The 23,924-nt window shown below is 33.2% G+C and overlaps 1 protein-coding gene across 1 annotated transcript in view; it reads left to right on the top strand.

Moving 5' to 3' along the window:
• Positions 1-23,924, top strand: part of LOC129234433 (uncharacterized) — an 86,535-nt gene that overhangs the window by 5,389 nt on the left and 57,222 nt on the right. Inside the window, exons 2-5 of the mRNA XM_054868432.1 lie at positions 4,034-4,214; positions 20,052-20,157; positions 20,232-20,316; positions 21,602-21,792. Of these exons, the coding sequence (XP_054724407.1) occupies positions 4,095-4,214; positions 20,052-20,157; positions 20,232-20,316; positions 21,602-21,792 (502 nt within the window). The 5' untranslated portion in view covers positions 4,034-4,094. The remainder of the gene's footprint in view (positions 1-4,033; positions 4,215-20,051; positions 20,158-20,231; positions 20,317-21,601; positions 21,793-23,924) is intronic.

Genomic DNA, 23,924 nt, shown 5'->3' with positions numbered 1-23,924 from the left:
TTGTGATTTTTCTAAACATTTTCCCCTAATAAATGGTTAGATTTAACTGAACTAGAAAGAAACGACAAATTAAATCATCTTTTGCATTACTTTTCGTTAAACGCGATCTGGTAAAACATCAGTATAGTGGCGTGCACGGAGGTAGGAGAGGGGGGGGGAGAAGGGACACCTGTTGGTCCGGGCTTAAGATTTTAAATTGAAGGGTGAAATATATGTGAGGAAATAGGAGTAAACAATACGGAAGGGAGCCAGTAAAATTTATTTGTAACTGTCCCCAACAATTCAGTGCGCGCCTCGGGCTGCGTTAGAGACACTACCTTTCGCAGAACTAGTGGGGAGGTCGGTGGACAGACCCGGATCTGCGTGCCCGCAGACCCCGCAGTGGGGGGGGGGGGTGAGGGGGACGTCCTTAAGGGGCCCAACAGCCCAAGAAATGGGAAATAAACTAGCACTAATAAGACTTACGAAAAATGCAAATATATACTGCTGCCCTCTGGTTATATACTGCTGCAAATATATACTGCAAGCCCTACAGAGTTTGTTGCAGGGGGCCTAAAATTTATAGATCCGGGCTTGTCGGTGGGCCTCAAAAGTGACCAGGAACGCCAACTTCAATTTAAAAAAAAAAAAAAAAAACGCCTTCAAGAAATGACACGTTTTACTATTAAATGGATTATGTTATTAACTATTTATTATAACTATTATAATTGGGTTATTAGCTGGATATGACGCGTTGAACTATTCTAAAATATTTTGCCCTCATTTCATAATAATTAAGGAAAAACTGCTTTTAAAAGTCAAGAATTTTTTTTCTGTTTTCATTGCTTACCAACCAACTAAAGGTGACGCGGAAGAGTGGAAGAAGCAAGGTTAAATTCACGCTCCGATGCGATTTCTTGACAACAAGTCTTTGTTGACAAAGATCAATTGTTAGATCGTTGACATCTTTTCTAGATACAAGTGAATGAATCACTTTCCTCGAATTTTTAAAGACGTTTGTTTGTCAATCACTGCCAAAAATATTTTAATTTCTTTGGAGTGCTGAAATTTTTGTTCTGATATACTTGGAAGCTTGCTTCCTAGACAATCTAAGGCTATTGATGAAGAATTATGTAACTGCATATTGTGCTAAAAAACGCAGGATTCCAATAGCATCACCGTTATCACAAAGGTTTGCTTCATATAAACGAGGTTTTTGTTTTTCCACAGAACTCATACTTCTTATAAAAATTTCTAGCTCTGTACTCCTTGCCTATGAAACGAGTGAATAAGAACTATCCATTTGTTGAAATGAGAAAACTTCCATAAATTTTTAAATAGCTTGTTCACTTCAAACCAATAATTATTTCTACATACTGAAAAAAATCAGTTACGTCAAAAAAATTGTGTCTGTGGCTGTCCCACATCTATAGCATCTACAACCTTGAAATTTGGCGCAATATGGTTTGCACCTCGGAGCGTTGTTGTTGTTGTAGTTTTTTTTTAATTAGCTTTTTTTTGTAATTAAATTTTTTAGCTAAAATTTCCCACTAATTGCGTTATAAGGAGTGACAGAGTTTTACTAGCTTGCTTTGTAAACATTCTGCATGGACTTGCACATGCTCTCTAAACACTCGGCACGGACTATCAATATGTTCTTTACGTTTTTTTCACGCTGTGCTAAGAACAGGATTTCAGAAAAATCTGCATGGATTATTAATATCCTTTCTAAATATTCTTTGTTCTATTTATAGACATTTGTTTAACATGTAAACATTTTCCCTAATTTTCTTTGAAGAATATCCATAAATTCTATCGACATTCTTATTGATAATACAACTGAATCAAAATGTTGAAAAACAGGTATCTAAAAGGTTTCAAAATGCATTGCGACTCTCAAAATAATGCACCTTGAGGATGTTAGTTTCATTGTTAATTTTGCAATTCTAATAACTTGGAAGGATAGGGCAGTTTAGCCACTATAGGAGGAAGTGCGAAAACGTGGATAAAAAGCTCTTAAAATAAGCATACACATTTAAGTACATGATGTGATAGTTCCTAACCAAAAACTTCTCAGATTTAGTGGCGAATGAATGTTTTGTGCTGAGTAACACATAAGTTACTCCTTTTCAAGGGCATCTGATAAAACTCTTACTAGAAAGATAAAATTACTCCATTTGCAGTCCTATCTTCCTATTATTTAAGAAAAATGCATGTTTGAAGATGTAAAAATATGTAAGATTTTAAAATTTCGATAAAAAAATAATAAGGTCATTACACGTTCAGCTTAACTCTTTATAAAGATGTGAAAAATATTTTTTTTTATAAGGCTAAGAAAGGTATGCTTGTAACTCAATACCGCACGCTAAAAAGGCTGGAAACAGCATACTCGACGCCAGAAAAGCATGGGTTGAAAAATGAAATTGCTCCATAAAGAAACCAAATTTAAAAAAATGTTAATGTAGAAGAAACAGATAAAAGTGACCCCAAACAGCTTTAAATTTACGGGGTCAGTCGCAAGATAATCGTACAACTGATTTGAAAATCACGGTGATGCTGTGTTCTCTTTTATGATACATGCTGATAAAGTTTTACTGTTAAAGAATGATTGACCTTTTAGTTCAATGACTCTTCTAAACAGACTAAATAACATTTTTAGTTTGCTTGAATAAGTGTTATTTATTTTTTTTTCACGCCAATAGTTAAGTTTTCTCCCTTCCCCCCTTTTTTCCTCCTTGCACTCTGCCATACACAACAACAACAATATTCTTTGCAATTCGTGCTTTCATAAACGCTGGTTCTCGAATTTATCTATACAGAAATCGATTGACATGCAGAAAATATCCTGCTAAACCATGGGGAAATATTTGAGCCCCCCCCCTTAAAATTTTGCATAAGGGTACCTATGATAGCGACTAGATCGTTCTGCCGATTTTCATGAAATTTGACACAAAATTAGTTCGTAGCGTAGGGGTGAGCATCTCGAAGTGATTTTTCGAAAATTCGATTTTGTTCTTTTTCTATTCCAATTTTAAGCCCATTTTTCACAGAAACTTGATAAAATGCGGAAGAAACATTTCATTCACATTTTTAAGTTTTAGGTCATTCGAAAACTTGGAATTTTCTTCCTTTTGATGATTTTTTTTTTTTTGAATTTTCTACGACCCGTAGGAGAGTTATAGGAATCGTTTAGAAGAGAAAACCAACATTCAAGATGCAAGGCTTATCTTCAGCAAGCCAAGCGATTCTAAATGATTAATTATAATTGAACAATATGATCATTCGAAATTAAATCCTGTTCAGAATATTCTTCAAATGTTTACCACCATAGGGTCAAAAAATGTAAATAGCATTTTCATGGTACACCCCCCGAATTACTGAAATAAAAAATTATTCTCTCGATCCCATGGCCGCTATTTTGTCGATTATTAGATATGTATAATGCTCTTTAAACTTTGAAACTTTCGGAATCATACCAGGGGTCGATACAGACTCGAATTGGGTCCGCTTTGCAGCCCCTTCACAAAATTCTATATCGTATAAGCGGCTATTTCACAAAATTTCATTTGTAAACAAAGTTCTTTCATCACTTTTAAACTCAATCAATTCGTGTGAAAGCAAAAGATCAATAATAATGATAAAAACCTTCAGCTTTCAAGTCATTTCCAGTGAAATCCTTTTAGATCAAACTTATTCCAGAATAGATTTGAGAAAGCTTTACATGCTGTTTACGATAGAACAGGATCTTTTTTCACAAAAAATGTATAAAAGAAAATTGCCGAATATATATTCTTACAAAAAAAAAAAAAAAAAATCATTACGATGTCTTTTTTTTTCTTCAAAAAATGCAGACCTAAAAATAAAAACCTGGATCGACCTAAGCAAACTAAATGCCTGATCGTCAAAATACTAGCTTATTCAGTATACTTCTTATGTTATCTTAGATATCATAATTGTAAATGATCTTAGATATCATAATCTTAGATATCATAATGTAATTGATCTCATCATTGTAAATGAACTGTGTTCACTCTGTATTTTTTACTTATTTTAGGTTGATTAAAACGAACTGAATCTTCCTGTTCCAACATCAAAAAAAATTCAATCGACAAAAAATGTCGTGCACGCTTGTTGTCATATTCAATTTATTCCTAACATTGGCATCAGGGCTTGATGGCGTTGTCTACCCAGAGAGATATGAACAACAACAATTAGCAGCAATAATTCATTGCGAAGTAAGTACCATTTTAATGTAATAAACTTTGATTGTAAGGCCAAACAGTTATCAAATCAAGGCGCGTTTCACTATTAGAGAAATTTCAACTGATTCTAATTTCCTTCAGATACTTTGTGCAACCTACACTTTTTCTTTTCCTTTTTTTTCTCTTTAACTGAAAATTATTTAAAAAAAAAATAATTTGAATTTTGACCTCTTGAATTTAAATTATGTTTTTCGCAATCACGAGTGTGTGTGTGTATGTAGGCATGTGTGTTTATGTGTGTAGGGGGTATGTGTATGTGTGTAGGCATGTGTGTTTGTGTCTGTGAGCAGGTATGAGTGTGTGGGTAGTTGTGTGTATGAGTGTTTGTGTGGGGGGGAATGTGTATGTGTGTGTAGGCATATGTGTTTGTGTCTGTGTGCAGGCATGAGTGTGTGGGTAGTTGTGTGTGTATGTGTTTGTGTATGTGTGTGTAGGTGTATGTATGTGTGTGTATGTGTTTGTGTGTGTGTGTGTATGCGTGTAAGTGTGGGATATTGACGCAACCTGGAGACGGTTTTCGCTAGAGGAGCAGCATCGTGAGGAGCCGGTCGACGGTGATGCTGCAGAGGGTGCTGGCGGGAAAATAAAATAATATCACATCAAAACAGTCCAATGAAAGCAATAAGCAATCGTGATTGCTCAAAAAAATGCTTTGAACAAGACTAATTCCCTCTTTTGAAAACACCAACTGAATTTAGTTAGTACATTCCCCGCCGATTATTAAAATCACATTCGTTTTGAGAACACTTGATTTTATAAAGTGGCTGATTTTATAAACCGGCATAACTACATTCTCTTTAAAAAATGAAAGGTTTTGAAGTTTAAATACTCTAAAAACGGAATGAATTACTTCATTTATTTTTATTTTAAGTGTTTCAAAATACAGTTGACATTTTAAACACGAGATACATTTTTCAAACTTGCACAAGGTCTTAATCAGAGAATAATACGCCAATATTTTAACGGGATTTGAAAGTAAATATTCAATTGTATTTGAAAGTTTACAAAATGTTTTGTAACTTTCATCATTATATTTCCTTTTTTGCTCTATAGGGCATCGTATAACATCAACCAGGGATGCCCCCCCCCCCAAGTTCAATGGCACAAATTCCCCCCCCCCAAAGAAAAAATTCTCAGTCCTCTTTCCTTTTTTTATTTTCTAGCTTTTTTGTTTATTTTATTTCTTTTTTTTTTTAAATATTTTTTATTATTTTTAAAAAAATATTATTTATTTATTTGAGTAAAAATGACAACAACGTGTATAAAGTACAAATAAAGTAGTATAAAAGAGTTAAAAACTCAGCAAACAGCTGTTTCGGGGCTGTCACATGCAAGCCCCTTCAATATTTATTTATTTATTTATTTATTTATTTATTTATAATTATTATTTTATTAGAAAAGTTCTGTGGTACGCCAATGACACACACAAACTAAATAAATAAACAAAATAAAATATAAACAGAATAAAATAAAATGAATAACTTAAATTAAAGTAAATTCATAAATAAATTTAAATAAATAAATAAAAACATTTAAAAAAAAACCCTGTGGGCACCCCTGACATCAACTGTTTTTCTGACATCTATTGAAGAGAGAAAATTTGGCACGGAGATATCCTTATCTTCCAAGACCGATTCCTTTTCTTCTTGGTATTTTTTTACGTATGTTGTCCAAAATAATTTTGTAAAACGGAGTTAATAATTTTTTTAAAGAATGGTTTTAACATGTTTTGATATTGCGATGATTCTATCCTTCCAGATTTGATTTTAAAAAAGCTGTTGATTTTATAGTCCAGTGATTTTATTAGTGGCGGGTACTGATAGATTTATTTCGATTCTCTTTTATTTGCAACCTCACTACTTATTTGAATTGTGCTTTTATTTTTCATTCAAAAAAGCATTTGTATTATTATTATTAAATGCATCTTACAATTTGAAACGATTTTATTTCTTTGATCACTGGTGAAATGGGTTATTCTTCAGAAAGTGTAACTTTTGAACGAAAATATTTTTCAATTTCGAAACCTCGTGTTTTCTTTTCTTTTCATTCTTACATGAAAGTGTTGCCTACTAGAAGTAACCATAAACAATGGCCCAGCTAAATTCCAATTATTTTAATCATAAATAAAAAAAATTAAAAAATGCCCTGTTCACGGAAATAAAAATAAAATAAAAAAACTGTAAGTGTTTGAAAACCGAGGCCAATTAAATATCAAAGTAGTAATTTTGTTAATTGTGTTAACAATGAGCTATTTCAATGATTAGTGTGAATCTAATATTAAGCTCTCTTAATTAAAGTACGGCATAGTTTTTAGTTATCCTTTTAGTTCAAATGTGTTAAAAAAGCATATTATTAATAAATTTCAAAATTAGTAAATTTGATACTGGCAATTCATAATTTTGGTAGACTGCCTAAAATCGGTATATTTTCCTTCTATCATTTATTTTCATCCCAAAAATACTGACATTGATAGGGTCGCTTTGTTGCTACAATCTGCATATGTTAAGAAAATGAAAACACGCGCACTTCTTTTTTTGAATTAATTTACATCTCTGAAAATCAAGTTCACGGAGGTGAGAAATCACAATAACGACACTTTGTTTTTATAGCAAAATCTATCTTCTTGTTTTCCGACGAAAATCTCACAACTTCTTTATGGCTGAAAATAAACAAGAGCGCTCCCATCTATCATGGAAAATAAAATGTGATGTCATTACTGCCACCTGTTAATGAAAAATGGCATTTTGTGTTTAGGTAACGGAGGTGAGAATTTACTGTGTGACATAACTCCTTATCCTCCTAGAACAAACTAAAACACAAATATAAAAAATTATTAATACTTAAACAATTAGTATTTAAGACACTTGTGAAAGAAATAATAAACAAATAAATATATACTTTTAATTAAACAAGTTATTAAACAACATAAACACTCACACCAGGTGTGTGGAATGCCATGGAGGTGAGAATTCACTGGGAACAAAAAATATATTAAGATAAAAACTATAATTAAGCACTTGTTGGCAGGTTCGAATTTGTTGAAATTGATAAGCATTGTTAAATGAATTGTTCCTTAAAGTTCGTACTGTAAAAGGAGTGTGACAGAAAAGTTACACTTTTTGAAGAATGATCCAAAGGAAAAATAAGAACAAAGAACGTTATTTTGACGTACAATGTAACTTTCGTATTCAAAGTTTTGTAATAGGATCATGAGCACTTTTGGGGAAAGCGACTACGTATCTTATGAAAATATAATTTCTTTAAAGATACAAAAGCAAATGCTCTTTTTTTTTTCTTGTTTTGCTCAAAAATTAAATTATAAATTAATGTGGGTTTGGATTCTAATTCTAGTTTGAAACATCACCTCGAATGTAGCCCAAGGAAATCAAATGCATTAAGTTTGATTTCCCTCAAAATATTTCATTATGCATTTTATTTCATCTGTGTCGATTTCTTTTTCGTGACAAACAAATCGTTTTTACTTCACCAACTTGGCAGTTGAAGGTTGTGTTATATTTGATTGGGTAAAAAAAAGCAATTCAAAATACGTCATTCTTTTGTGCGGCTAGTTTTAAGAGGATGCGACAAGCGAAAGTTTCCGCTGTATCTCCAAAACCTTCATGAATGAATGACACGCAAGGGAATTAAAAGATCATGGCAATGCTCCCTGTCAATGAGCTTTTCTTGTGGAATTGGGGCAAGAAAAGTTGTTCTCCACGATTTAAAAGTAAATGACTTGAATGAGCACCCTGATTCCGTGATTCATATGCACAATTACTGTTTTTTTTTTCCCTTCGAGTCACTCAGTCACACTTTTAATGCTACTGTTACAAATTCTGTAAATAGTAATTATTTTTGTGATTAATTTGTCGTAATCTAGCTAAATTTGGCGTTTATTAAATTATCTTACATCTAAAATTATTGTAGTAACGTAACCTGTAAATAGTTTCTTGTAATGAATATACAGCCCCCGTACATTCGGCTGAAGTATACGGTCCCCTCATTTCTGAATGATAAAATTTGTGAATGGAAAGAAATAAGATAGGGGTTAGAGAACCGTCTACGATTTTCTGGAATATTTGAGAGATCTCTTTCGATGTCTATAAATTGCCGTGCCGCTTGACAAAAAGTCAATCTCGAGTTAGTTTTTGCTTGTGAATTGTTGTAGCGGTACGCTGGAGAGCATGTATTGCTCTGTTTTGTGAAGCCTTTTGAGCTGTATTTTTGCTTATTTGGATGTAAATACGTGTGTACCCGTTGAGTTCACGGTGTTGATTGATATTTGCTTAATTGCTGGTGATTAATTTAGCAGTTGTTAACGATCTTCCCTGTACATAGTGTAAATAAATCTCCTGTGTTTTCTCAAGAACTGTGTCGTCCTTTCAAGAAAGTTTGAAGCTGCACCGGAACCTTTAACAATACTTATGTTTGCATTGAAAATACGTACAGACAAAAGGTGAGCGATGATCATCACACTATCACAACGTTGTATTTAACGAGGTTTTGTTGCTGATGTCTTCAAATTACATGTCTTCTTTTTTGCGTTTACTTCTTTCCGTTTACTTTAATCCGTCAACTTTTTTCGATTCTTCTTCATAATGTTCTTTCTCTGAAATTTTTAAAGAGCGAAATGCCACATGAAAGGATTCGAAGCTCAGTGCGGAGTTCCGCACGGGTCGACTAGTATTAAACAAATAAATGTTTTATCGAATATTAATGTGTCTCAATCAATATAAAAAATGTTAATAATAAAAACTTGATCATTTTATATGTAATACCAAAAATAACTTTTGACTTACAGCAACAAATTGCAATTCCGTTAAGCGGGGCTACTTGAACCACGGAGAAAAAAGTATTTAAGATCCGCCCTGGTCCTTTAAAACTGAATATATAGACTTAAAAATCTTCTCCATAACAGGTAGCAGTACTAGGCAGAGGCTGGTTCACGAAACAAAGTTTATGCTATTCCCGCATTTTTCTGATTGAGGTTATGTGATTGCAAGTTGTCTAAACAGCTTTTTTTTTTCGTCTGCAAACTTCCGCATGTAAGTTCATGGAAACATATGATATTACCAAGGTAAAAATAGTGTTATGTTTACATTCTATTTCTTAATAAAATGACAGTGTTTTAAGGTTTATAGGTTTATAACTAACACAGTAACTAATATAAGTTAGTAAAAGTGCACTGGTTGCCTCAAAATGGGGCTACTTGAACCCAGGGTTCAAGCAGTTCCGGACCACGTTTTATCACTAAATTATGTTAAGTAAGGTTTGTAATCTTTTAAAATAGAGAGGTTAGTTACTATTTATACCCATTTATTTGCAGATCTTGGGATAAAAAGGGTCCGAAAGTAAAAGAGAACCTCTTGAAGTAGGAAATATGCGGATTATTTAGAGGAAAAATTACAATTGTGCCCAGATTCAATTAATTCCGGAGAAATGTCTTAGAGTGGCATCAGCCCATTTTGACTTAAGTATATCAACTCTAAAAAGTAAATTAAAAGATCGTCACCAAAACAAGCCTGGGCATACTGTAGTATTTAGTAGCTAGAAAGAGTAGGTATTAAATAATACTATCAGAGAAAATAAATCCACCCAAGACATTAAAGAGAGGAGTTTTCTTTCGTTCTAATGTTTAAATAATGAGCATTTCAATTGGTTTTAGCTGTAGTTAGATTATATTTCTATATGAGAAATTATGTTTGCCTAAAAATATGTTTTTTGTGAATATGTTGATTTTATATTAATTTATATAAATATATTGCAATTTATATAAATAGTTTGCTCTCTAGAATGTATGTTATGAGTTTTCTTTCAAAATCATTGGCTCTTCTTTATACCACCACTTGTTTTACAGCTTTTTATAATGGATTTGCTAAGTTGGACCACAAGTAGACCCAGCGCGGGGCTACTTGAACCCAATTTTTAAAAATAGAAAAGAATATATAAAAGGTTAAAATTGTTGTTTAGAAAAGGCTTAAGGTGGTAGTAGCACGTCTGAAAAGTGGTAAAAACAAGGCTATCAGTGCAAACTATGGGTTTAATCAACAAATCAGTGTATAACACGCAAAAATATGAAATTTCGGGTCCAAGTAGCCCTTTTTTACTGTATGAGTATCAATTTTTGAAAATTGGTTTGCAATATCATATGCTTTGATCTTCAGAGATATTTTTTTCCTGACTGAAATATACTACATGGTTAAAATATTACCAGGTAGGTGACGCTGAACAAAACTCAGTGGCGCAACAGCCCATGGGGGCCAAAGCTTACTGTTCCTACACTGTTAAAACTACAGGTTGCATTTGGCACTTTTCGAGGGTGAAAAGCTTGTTCACCAGCGGCACTCTTTACGGTGCCGAAATTGCACCCTTAACACGGGCGAAAAACCGGCACCCTTCACCCAGCGTGCACCGCGGTGAAAAACGGAACCCTATGGCAGAACATTGGCACCCTCTGTTTTCTGTTGCTGAGCACCCCCCCCCCCCCTCGGTTTAGTGTGCATTTCCGTAAACAATTGTATACATTATTATTTATTGTTTTGAGTTATAAAAAGCTACGTCTTGGGACATTTTCCACATTGAATAGTTCTGAAAATGATTAAAACTTGTACTTTAAGGCATTTGATCACATTTCAACTTTCGAACATAGTTTAGAAGTGTTCATGACTTAAATTTGTCTGCCGTGCACTAATTTTCGTACATCCACTTGGATTGCTCAGTAATTTTAATATGTTAATGACATTTACTGCAGCACGATCGTACCGAAAATGAAGAACGTAGGTACTATTTGTAAATCATTTACACGAACAATAAATATTCAATTATGTTGCAATCATGGAAAAATAAAACCTTTCATCACGTTCGAAATTTTAATCAAAGAGCACCATATTAGTACGTACGTATATATGATTCGACATTTGAATATCCGTAAAGAATATAAAAGAACAAAAGTCTTTCGATAAATTAAAAGCCAAAACAAATTCTAGTTCAGTCATTCGCTTTAAGCAATAATGCCGAGGAAAGCTAGTTTACTTAGACACGAGATAATAAATAATAATTAAAAAAAAAAAAAAACGAGACGGAGAAGAAATTTCTTTTTCTCAATCCGCTTTCCTTTTTTTTTTTCGTGCTTTTATGTTTTTGCTATTTGCATCATCGTAATTAGAGTTTCCGTTCACTTGCTGAGTGCATCACATTGCAACAATGAATCTCTTAGTTAAAAATCCACAAGATTGTTGATAATACAAGCAAGTAAAACCACATAGTCAAAATTAATAGTTGAAATAACTTTTCAAATATCATCTAATTTAAGCGTTTTGATTATTAAATGTTACTTATCCGGTGCTGATAGCTTTTTTTAGTTAAAATTTATGCATGATAGGAATAGCAAATGTATATAACGGCTAACTGAAGAATCAACGTACCTTTGAAACAATTTTAAATATGTTCGAAAGCCTTAAAAGCTACACTATGATCAAATGCATGTACTTACGCGAAACTTTGAAGAGTAAATCGCAGAAACTTATAAGTTTTAATCCAATTTCGTACTTCATTCAATGGGAAAGTGCATGTGCGTAGTTATTCTTGCGTCCGCCATTGATTGTGGTTGAATGATGTCAGAGCGGAGAGCGCATGCGCCAGCGTTTCACCCATGCATTTAGGAGGTCCGTTTTCACATTTATTAGCGTCATTCACCTTGATCACACTTCCTAGCCTCTACTGCACCCTGAGGCCCGGTGTTTTCACCCCAGGGAGCCAAATAGTTAGTCAAAGGCACCCGTAGTTTTGACAGTGTATCTCAGTTTACAAGACAAGGTGACGCTAAAACTGCAAATATTTCACTATTTCACTTTGCTCTACATTCCCCTACTTAGAATTTGATAAAAGAATTTTCATTTTGACTGCCCATCTACCTATAAACTACGATCGTCATTCCGTTTTTTTTTTAAATTATTAATTTAAGGTTATAATTATTGAAACGAAAAACGTGCTTTTGGGCAAAGCGGGTTTGCAGCTTTCTTTATATTTTTTGGCAATTGTACTGACTTTGATTTTCTATTTAAATATGATATGTACAACTTTAAAAAGTTATTTAATGATGGAAATTAGCTAGTCTATTGATTTAATCAATTATTTCTTTATGTTTTCTAATCAAGTGTGCTGATTTAGATTTTCAATTTAAATTAGATAAGTATAACTTTTTTTATATTTTCATTATGGCATTTAGCTAATCAATTGATTTAATCATTTCTCACTTCATATTTGACTGATAAGTGCACCAAATCACAATTAGTTAAGCTTACCCTCTTTACCCGAACGGCTTACCCGCTTTGGGCCTCCTGGAAGGGCAAAGCGGGTTTTTCAAGTGTGTGTAATATTTAATAATAAGTAAATATTGAGTATGAAATAATGAAACGAATCATTTTTTGTTTGAAGATCAAGAACCCTACTAGGAAATAAAACCAAAATTGTTTCGATAAAAAGCCCAAAACTACAATTTTCAATTGTTATTCGTTAACCTAACCGCTTATTAACTGCAAATCATTTGGTAACTGGCTGTCCATGGTGTTACACTTTTTTTCAACATTCCCCCCCCCCCCCCCTTCGTCTTGGTCACAAAGTACTTTTTATAAGCTACTTTTCATAAACATATTCTCATTAAAAATACTTGATGTCACAATTCGCTTTACTCTCCCCCTCCCCCTTGTCGCAAAGTCACAATTTTACGAACCCCTTCTGGAAGCGCGGCATCATTTGTGTTGTAATAATCCACCAATACTTCTTCATTGTCAATCAGGATTGTCGAATTCATTGAGGAAAGAGAAAGTGCTCAATCCTTGTCAGTTTGTTGTTTGTGAATGACAAGTGTTCCATTTTTTGCCATGAAGGTGCGTGCTTGAAATTCTATAACTTTTAATTGGTTGAATAAAATGCAACAAAGTAGCATATCAAATTGAAGGAAATTTAAAGCTCTACAACTTTGTCTGTGACAAATTCCGTGTCTGTGGACAAACTGGACTGTCAAAAGTCTGTGGAAAAACTACTACTTTAGCAGGGTCGTGGGCACTTGGAATAGCTTACCGGAAGAGGCGGTAATGAGCAAGGGAGTGGATAGCTTTAAGAGGGCCATTGACCTTCATGGGGACTAATTAATTGACTAGGACCAGCCTAGCTGGGCCCAGAGCCTGTTGCTGGTCGTCACATTTGTATTTGTAAATTTTATGAATACAAACCCTGGGAGGCACTAGGAGCAAATGTTTGAGAATTTCTTCGAAAACTATTGATTTTTCATAACATATACCCGGAAAATTATTGGAAATTTGACAAATATGTGTAGGAACAATTTTATAAAAAGTTTATTTAGCTTAAATTTTTATTTTGAACTCCTTTTTCATACAGTTTCCGTCATGTTCTCGAAAAACCCAAAATTTGCTTCGCCCTCCCTCCCACCTTTAGCTCACCCCCCAGGGGGTGGGTACATTTAGTATGTTTACTAACTAACTACCCCTAACAATATTCTGAAGTCAAAAATTACCGAATGTTCCATGCACGTTACACCCCTCTTTTGAGCACTCATTGACTGGCGGCTCGAGAACCAAGGCTGGGAAGTCGGAAGGAAAACGATCGACTCCGACTCCTGGATTTTGAAATATCCGACTCCGACCTTTTTTATTTACTTATTTATTTATTTTTTCAATCCCCCCCCCCTTAAGGGAAAGGAAAAATATTGTAAACTCAAGATGCATACAACGCTAGGAATTTAATTCGAAAATCAAATTTTCCAATAGTTGCGATTTTAAAAATGGGCTACTTAAAAGTTACTTAAAAATCTCTTTTATTAAAAAACTGAAAAGGATTAATTTGCTCCCCTTTAATGTTTAACAAATAGATGTTGATCAAATCATGTGCTTTCAATTTTGAAAGCTATCACTTGAGAAAACAAAAGCTTTTTTGCTAAGTCAAAAAAACGTTTCTTGACAGGAGGCGTGGGCGAGGCGGTTCGCCCCGGGGGACACCCATCTAGTGGGTGACACCCTAAGTTAATTTCGGAGTTCATATGAAAAAAATTTCTACAATTCTGAAAAATAAAAACAATTAAAGAAAAAAATCCCCAATAAATCTTAAATTATATTTCATCTATTAATTTTCAACGAAAATAAGGCATTATATTGCGAAGAGAGGCAGGGTATACGTACGTCTGGAACAAATTTTACACAAAATGCGGTGATACATTGCTTTGCACCAATAGTTATATTTCTTTTTCGCTCAATTTTTAATTTTAATTTTATTGTCTGGTTTAGCATTAATCTTAATATGAAGATTTTAAGGTTTATTGCAATTATTGTGTGTGTTGTCACCAAGAAATCATGTACTTATTTTATTTCATACTTTTTTGTGAGAACCAAGCTTATAGACAAAGTTTTAAATTTAAAAAACAGATATATTTTATCGGATCTTTTGGATTTGCGCTTTCGCGCCAACACTAATTTGAATTTACAGAATAGCTTCAGAAGCTTTCTCCCGAGCTACAGGTCCCGACTGGCTCATGGAATACATTCTTTTTACTATTTTAGAACTGAGATAGAAGTAAAAAATATATTATTATTTTTGTTTGAAAGTCATTACTTAGAAAATGTTAGGCAACAAAACCGTTTGCTGACAATTGCTATTAGTTAAGGAGAGTTAAAAAAATAAGCAAACTAGGAGACGGCGCGGCGTAGATAGCTATTACAGAAAATTCGATAAACAATCAAGCCAGCTGGTTTCCAATGACAGTTATTTTCTCATTAGAAGGCCTTTATACATGTAATCGAACTAATTGGTAGTGAGTTTTTTAAAAAATGCAAGGAGAGTCAGTGAATATTAAAGAAAAAAAGTCCGGAGTCGGAGTCGGCCTGTTTCTAACAACTCCGACTCCGACTCCTTTACCCCAAAATCTATCAGATTCCGACTCTTCGACTCCGACTCCGACCCCACAGCCCTGTTGAGAACAACAAAAAACGTGATTTGCATTTTCTAATGTTTATAGCCCTTAACAGGGGAGGTGCGGTCCCCCTATGTCATTTTCAGTCCGATTGAATGGTTTTTTCCAATAGCTTTTTGTTTTGTGACTTTGAACACCCCCCTTGCTTATCAGTATATTTAGGCGAGTGCATCAGGTTTAAATTTCATTGCATTCTTTAGAAGAAGTTTGTGAGACCGCACCTCACCTTCAATGTTACTATTTTGAACAGTAGTAGACATTAGGCTCTTAACGTTAGAGCCGCGGATATAGGTTCATTTATCTTATCAGCGTAATGCGGAAGAGATGCAAATTATTCCAGATGACGCTGAGAGTTGTTTGAAATGTTCACAAACGTTACGCAATGATGTTTTAGGGACAATAAAGGCTGAATTGAGCCGCTCAGAAGCCAATGCGGTTAAGTCCGAAAAACAAAAATTGAGAAAAGTAATGTTTTTTGATACATTAGTTTTTAAAATTCTTGGTTTATTAATTTAATTGGAAAAGTGTATACAGTCTTTTTTCGAGTGTAAACTTCGCAAAAAAACAAGATATGTACAGGATGTGTAAATAAAAACGTAAGTATTTATTGAAATAATTACAGCATCGTAAAAATTTTAGGACTTATACCTTTTGGCAGCTGAAAAATATAAGAAATTTATGTAAAAATAATAAAATAACATTTATTGGGTCATAAGTTTTATGTTTATTCATCATAACAAACATCATCTTCTTCCGAGTTATTTAAATGTAAATCTTGATCTCCACGTGTTGTCCTTAATGTCCTGTAAAAGTCGTGTTTAATTGGAGGTATAGACTTTAATAAACATATGATGTCTTTTTTGTTTCTCTTGAAATTGTTCTGCCATTAGGATATAATATAGGTTGAGTTATATTTTTTAAGTTTACTGGCCAACTATTTTTTTTTAAATATCAATTACATAAAAGGTGTCAACCTCGTCAAAATTATGTTTGAACTTAATGCTGCTTGGGTTTGACCTTTCCAATTTTATCCATCTCATATTAAGCCAATTGACTGTTAGTCTACTTGTTGATATTTTTCTGCTGGTAACAGATTCTTCCAATGGTTTTGTGGAAAGAAATTCTTGTGGGTTCATTTCCATAACTCTGAAAGGGTTCTTTCTTTTACAATAGAAAGGTCTGAATTTAAGTATCAGCGTCTGGGATTATGACTTGTATAATTGCTTGAAATAGCAGGAAAGGAACTTATACGTTTTCTTACATGGGAATCACCTATTTTGTTACCTGGAATATGTTGCCCCAGGTGGGCCTTCAGATCTTCCTTTGAATAGTAATTATATAGTTGCCCGTTACTTATTGGATATGTTTCTATAAAATATTTTTTGCAAACACCAACATCTTGGCCGTTAAGTCTAATAAAATATTCCAAAGACTGAGATCTTGGTTCATTGGTGTTATTCCTGGGTCGTTGTCTTTTGATAACATGGACTCTAATTAACCCACTTAAAAATATATTTTGCTTATGATGATCATTAAGCTTGTAAAATTTTTTCATCGCCTGTTTTCTTTGATAAAAGGTTATCTTGCGATTACAAAGTCGTAAACAGTTAAAAGGTTTATTATCAAATTTCTTTGCAGGAATTATTATTTTATTTCTATTTTGATATTGTTTACCTTGTATCCTTTTTTGTTTCTCAACATTTCTCGACCATTTCCCAGGATGCCTGCTGTGTTTTCTACCAACTTTTCCGTTATTTTGATGATTTTCTGTATCTTCGTTATCTGACGATTTATCAGAACCAATACGGTTAGCCCTCTTTGAATTATAATGAAATATCGCATCACTTTCACTTTCACTGTGTTCTATTTCCATTGATATTTTTAGTTTTTATACCCTTACAAAAAATCTATTTTATTATTTTAAAAAGTCAGAGTTTTTGCAGTTATTTATAAAAAATTTTTAATGTTTTTGATAGCACAATAATTTTCGCAAACACTTCAACGTAATATTTTTGTGTTCTGACGCACATGCATAAAACTCAAACAATTGTAATTAGAAGGTGACAGTTAAAGTTACTATGAATTTCTTGTTTTTCAGTGTTGCCAACAAATATCGAAAGAAGAAGAAAAATTTAACTTTTATTTCAAGGTTTATGTAAAAAAATATTGATAAAAGATGGACTTATTCACAATTCGCAACTCCAACGAACTATAGGGGGCACTGAAGTCACTGTCTAATGGCGGAATTGAAAACTAAAACAAACGCACATGGTAACGAAGAAAATGCTAAAAGTGTTGTGATTTTTGTTCGTACGTATGATTTTTTCGCTTTATTCTTTTTAAATTAATTTTCAAAGTCTTGTGGATATTCTGGCCCACGTAGAAAGAAATGAGAATTCAAGAAGCATTACTAAACGTCAAAGATTAATGCAAACTACGTAGTTCGTAGTTCTAAGCAGCTATTTCCACGATGTTGAATTCGATATTTATCAATTCTTGATAAAACTAAATAATAATTGTGGCCTGACAAGAAAAACAATTAATGCTAGAAAATTCAATGTGACATTACAAATTATTATCGAAAGAAGATGATACTTTTTTGCCTTGCTTGGCTAGCGCTTATTTTTTTTCCATTTGCAGCTGAGTTATTTCTCTCGAATTCCCGAATCGGTTAATTTAAAAATTTTCTGTTTCGATTTTTCTAATTTCTGAGTTAGATTTAATTATGTCATGTTATGCAAATCATCAACAAAATTCTCACGGATATATGGTGGTAGTTTTCTTTTCAGTTGATTGACCATTATTTCCTTTCACTTATCGAATTCTGTAATCTTACTACCATTTTATTCCACTCATGATAAAAATTAAAAATGGTTTAACTAAAAACGCGAAATCTCGCCACGGCTACTTTGCTCGCACTATACTAATACTATAACCCTAAACAAATTTGGCGAAACCTTTCAGCTGAGAATAAAAGGAATAAAGTAAATTCTTTCTCGGTTATTCATTTTGTTCTACGATAATATACTCAAGAAAATATTTTGCATACTGTCCATTCCAACTAAATGCTGCTGTAAAATATGGTAAGTTTAATTAATTTCAGATTAAAAAAAACCCCATATTCTTACAAATTCATACAAAACAATAATTTTTTTTACCTTGTATAACGTTATCCAAGTTTGTTAATCCAGAATTTTCGCTTTCACCAATTATTAAGGAAATAATGAAAACTAACATTATTTTGAGAAGCTCGAGAATACTACTAAGGGACGAATTAATTTCTGTAGTTGAAAGCAAACGAGGACACATCGATTGCGTTAATAAATACTCAGAATAAACTGCTTGTGTTTACGTCAACTGACAAACGTGGAACGCAACGTGGCAATGTTTAAGTTTCATTTGCAGTTTTGTAAATCACCGCAAGGTAGCGTATTCGAGCGCTGGAGTTCCGAATGGCTTCTGAAATTATTATACAATACATTCAGAAGCTATTAAAAAAAGGGCTGTCTAACCTTGAAAAAATTAACCAATGAGTAAATCTTTTAATAACTAAGAAGATTATTATTTATTTCATCAAAATTTCCAAAAATCAGAAAATATCAAAAAATGGACTTAATCGCATTGGCTTCTGAGCGGCTCAATTATTCCTCGAAATACGACGCGAAATACTTATAGTTAAAGGGCTGTCAAATTTTTTTCGTAGTTTGATATAATCAATTTTCTGGTACCAAAATGATCTGTATATATTAAGCAACTAAAATGAAATCATTAATAAATAATAGATTCATTTTTATTACGAGTAGTTAGTTATTTACTGCAGCATATGATTTTCTCGAAAAATCTTAAGACTCTAGCAAAATTCCCGCGGAAAAGGTATATTTTGATTTAAAGTTCAAAAATATTTTTCCCTTTGCTAATAAAAGTCCAAAGAGCATCTGAGGGAAATTACCGGAATGTATCTTAATTACACGAGTTTAAAAATTTTTTTAAATACAGCGTCTCTTAGACCTCACGTCCTGTGTTACGTCCTACTTTTTCGTCTCCCCTGTTACGGGATAGTAATAATTCTTGATTTCTCATTCCTTTCTACGTGGGCCAGAATATACACAAGACTTTAAAAATTTATTTCAAAGGAATAATTAAAAAAAAAAATCATACACACAAACAAAACTTACTATTTACCTTTTTTATCCGCCATTAGAAGATGGCTGCAGTGCCTCCTATAGTTATTGGAGTTGCAAATTGCCATTACAAAAAAAAAACAATAGATACCGCAGACGATAAATAAGTTCAATAATAAAAAGAAATACAAATATTGCTGACGATAATAAATGTACAAATATTAATATGTAAACCACAGCAGACGATAATTTTACAAAAAGTAGAATCAAGTAATTCGCAACTCCAGCGCTCGAATACGCCACCTTGCGGTGATTTACTAACGGTATTTTCTAACGTTTAATAATGCTTCTTGAATTCTCATTTCTTTCCACGTGGGCCATAATATCCGCAAGACTTTAAAAATTAGTTTAAAAGAATAAAGCAAAAATGTCTTGCATACAAACAAAAATTACTAGGCTTATTAGCATTCTTTTCTTTGCGGCGTGCGTTTGTTTTACCTTTTTCATCCGCCATTAGACAGTGGCTGCAGTGCCCCCCATAGTTTATTAGAGTTGCGAATACCTTCCATTTGAAAAACATCACAGAATGACTCGTTAGGTACTTTTCTAGAAATTCGAAAAAAATGTCACTTTTTGAAACTGTCCTAACACTTTTAGGCTGTGTGGCTTTTTTCCTTGTAAAAAGTAACCTTGTTTGTTTGTTAGATGGAAGAAACACAGCATTTCCGGTACTCCAGTAGCACGAAACTTTGGGGTGAGATGGGAGGAGAGATTGTTGTGAATGCTGACGTTTCCCTGCACTGCCTTGGAGGTAAGACACAATATCAATCTGTAAAAAGCTGTTACTTTGAGGAACACATCGTTAAACCATTTTGTTTCTTTGAGATGACAGCGGTGGAAAATACGGCTCACAAGCTCTCAGATATTTGGTGGAGGTGTCCAATTTGCTCATAGAAGAAACCAAAGAAAAGTAAGTAAAACGAATCTTTTAATTTTTTTTTTAAAGAGTGTTTTTTTTTTTTTTTTTTTTGAGAAATTACGATATCTTACTTTACATTATTCGAAAATAGAGGGTAATTAATGTGCATCTAATCTTCTTCTTTTTCTTTTTTGTATTAAAATACTGCGTTGTCAGAATTCTTTTCCTTCCCCCCTTTTTTTTTGTATCAAAAAACTATTGTCAGAGGTTTTTTTTTTTCAACCATTTTTTTTAAGGAGAAAAAAGTGCAAAATTGCAAATTTTTGAAAATGTCAGACTTGTAATGTTCACCCAGACATGAGAAAAATATGAAATTTTACCCAGACATAAAGTCCTTCTTGATTTACAGAGCTGTAAAATTCATAAAAACGGGGCAAAGAATAGGAAAACGTAATTATTTGAATTACTGCATTTTTTCTCCAAATTGAGATAGATGTGCGTAAAATATCTCTCCTTTCACGTAATTTTGATTTCTACTCTTTCTTATAATATATCGGCGGATGTCAAGGGGGTGCCCGTAGGGGGGGGGGGGCAAGTAGGGGCTCAAGCCCCTTTCCCCTTTGAAATTAGAACCTCCTTGCTTTTAGTACTTTTTTCTTTGAAAAAAGGTAAAAGCATTTCTTCTCCAGCAAAAAATGAATAAGTTACTAAAAATGTCAAATTTTAATAACTCTAATCTGTACTGAAAAAGGTTTCTATGGGGAAAATATCCGGCTAAACCATGGGGAAAATATCTGAGCCTCCCCCCCCCTAAAAATTTTACATATGGGCGCCCTCGGTTGATGTATCTCTTAAAGAATTTTTATACGTGTTTTCTAAATAAACTTAGTGGTAAACGAGATGAACTTCTCATTTTAACTTGACAAGTTAACTCACTAAAATCTTCTTTCCGTATCACTAGTGAGTAGCTTCAAGTTTAACCACTTACCGTGAAATGGGCTGAATCGGAGCATTTGGTTTTATACGAACAGTCTTGTTAGTTAGTCGATTTTGTTCCTAAAATGACAAAAGGACTTAATTTCTGAATTCTTTAATTCTAAAAACAAATTGGCAACGAAAAATACCCGAATGTATATTTATAGGGATATTCTTTGTATTATTGGGAAGTTTCGTTCCGTTTCACCCTGCTGTTCTGATTTAAACCCCATTCCACGGTACTCAATCAAGCACACACCTTTTGTTTTTTTAACTCACAATTTCTGAAACTAAACAATTCTCTCCGGTTCTACGTTGATGATTGATGTTATATTTCTCGTTTTTCTCTGTTATCCAATAGAGAGTTTGAGCTTATACAGCTAAGGCCGAAGAGAGGCGTCGGGGAATTCTTCACGGAAGCATGGGACAAAGTGAAGACCTTCTTCAAACGTGTTTTCGGAAGGCGGGGTTCGGGACCAGAGAGCGTGCTGCCGATTCCTGCAGACGTCCCCGTAGATGATAAGAAAGAGGAAGAGGAAGAAAGCACTGAAGGTTGAAAAATCCATGTTTCGTCTTTAAAAAGCATAAATAAATGTATTCCGAAACGGCGCATTTAGGCAGTGTTTTACAAACTTTTAATACTTGTGCCACCTTTTCTCATGAAGAAATTCTTCTGAAGAAAATGAGGTTCTTTTGTCAATCATTTGAGAATCATTAACCTACACCCGTTTTCACAATTTAATGTTAAAGAAAAAAATGTTATTCTCGCAGCATTTTAATATTTACGATTCAAACTTGCAACTTTTGTTTTGCAATTCCTTTACCAAATTTAGTTGATCTTTGCGAAAATTCAACTTCTTGGCTTACTGCAAGTAGACAGTAGTGTACGCTTTAAATTTCACCCACATGACACAAATTCTTTTGCTATCAGTTGATCCCGATTAGCAAACAAGTTCCGCGAATCTTTTATCTCTCTTTCTTTTTACTCTCTCTTTCTCTCTCTCGTTTTTATTTTTCTTTTGCTGGATTAGTAAAGAACTAGCTGCGTTGCCCGGCTTTGCTCGGTATACCTAGAAAAAACCATTTGCGTCAAGTGAAGTATCTTCAATAACCAGGATTAAATGAAAGAAAAAAAAACCATCATGCAAAATTTTCTCACCAAACAATGACGACAAATACTAAAATACTTTTAAGAAATTAAAATAAAATGAAAAAGATGGATTTAAAAGGCGTAACCATGGAAACACAAAATAAAATAAGTTTAAGAATTGAAAATGAGAAAGATGGCAAATAAACAATGGATTCAAAAAGCGTTACCGTGGAAACGCAAAATAAAATGGTTAAAAACTTGAATAGAGAACAGATTTTTGAAGTTCATTTAATTCGCTTGTAACTTTTTTCTAATGGAGATAGAGGATTAAACTTGCGACCTTAGGTCGTGTTAGATCTGGAGTAAAAAAAGTAGCTCTTTTCAATGCTGTCAAAAAGAAAAGTGTGCGACAATTCCTTCACTTTTTATTGATGGATTTAATGAAGAAAGTAGTGCCTAAATTTCAGCTAAGCCTAAAAAAAATCGAGCTATAAACGTAAAAAACTCCCGCAGCAATTAAATTAGACCATTGGAACAAATTGCGTAGAAAGCGGAAAATTCTTCCCTTTTCAACGATATATAATATTACTATTTGCGAATAATTTTTCACCCCCATATTCGGGAATTTAGGTGAAAATTGGGCCTAAATTGGAATAAAAAAAGAACTAGTCTCCAAATCGTTTTTGAACTGGTCTGCAAACCTTCTCAGGACTTAAAGGAACAAACTGTGAAAATTTCAGTAAAATCGGCCGGGTAGTTCTCGAGTTTTGCGAGTTCAAACACACAGACGCTTTTTGGAGACTTCATTTTATACTATGTAGAGATGCAGTAAGAGTTATCTGAATTTTATACTATGTAGAGATGCAGTAAGAGTTATCTGAACATCACAAAATCTGAATGAAAAAAAGTTTTGTTTTAAATGTAACGTTCAACTCTATGTATCAATTATTTATTTATTTATTTATTTTTAAATTAACACAAGAATTGTGAATGATTATTCTTTGAATCATATCTGGCTAAAGAATTTCTTATAAAAATATGTTTAAAATAATTAATTTGAAATATGTTTTACATTTTTATTTTGTCATCATTGAAAGAAATAGTCTTTTTTTTTTGTATTATGGCATGAACTTTTAAAATTTATGACTCATTAAAGTTCTTTTTGTATGATACTGGAAGCCCGTCCCGACATAGTTCAGGTTAAAAAAAACCATCTATCTTAAATAAATATTATAAAGCTACTTTTTAATTAAAAAATTTATTCTAAGCAATATTTTTTTGTTTTGCTATTATGTGGTTTAAAACAAATTGATTTACCTCATTTCCAGATCAAGATAGATCAACATATGAGTCCCACTGAACAATACAATCTTCCCGTATGTAACGTTGCATTACGAATCTTATAGTTGTACGTTTGATGATGGTGATGGCATAAGAAATTTTCATTGGATATTGTAATCACTTTAACTGGAAAAAGGAAATATACAGGGACCATGGGGATCCAAGGATTATGAGTCAACTGATATGCTGCTGGTGCCGCAAGAACAATATTCGAAATCATATGAGGCAGTAAGAAGCAAAGGGATGTAAGTGG

The sequence above is a fragment of the Uloborus diversus genome, chromosome 1 (assembly GCF_026930045.1).
Source record: "Uloborus diversus isolate 005 chromosome 1, Udiv.v.3.1, whole genome shotgun sequence".
NCBI classification, from domain to species: domain Eukaryota; kingdom Metazoa; phylum Arthropoda; class Arachnida; order Araneae; family Uloboridae; genus Uloborus; species Uloborus diversus.
This window is presented reverse-complemented; position numbering and strand designations above follow the sequence as displayed.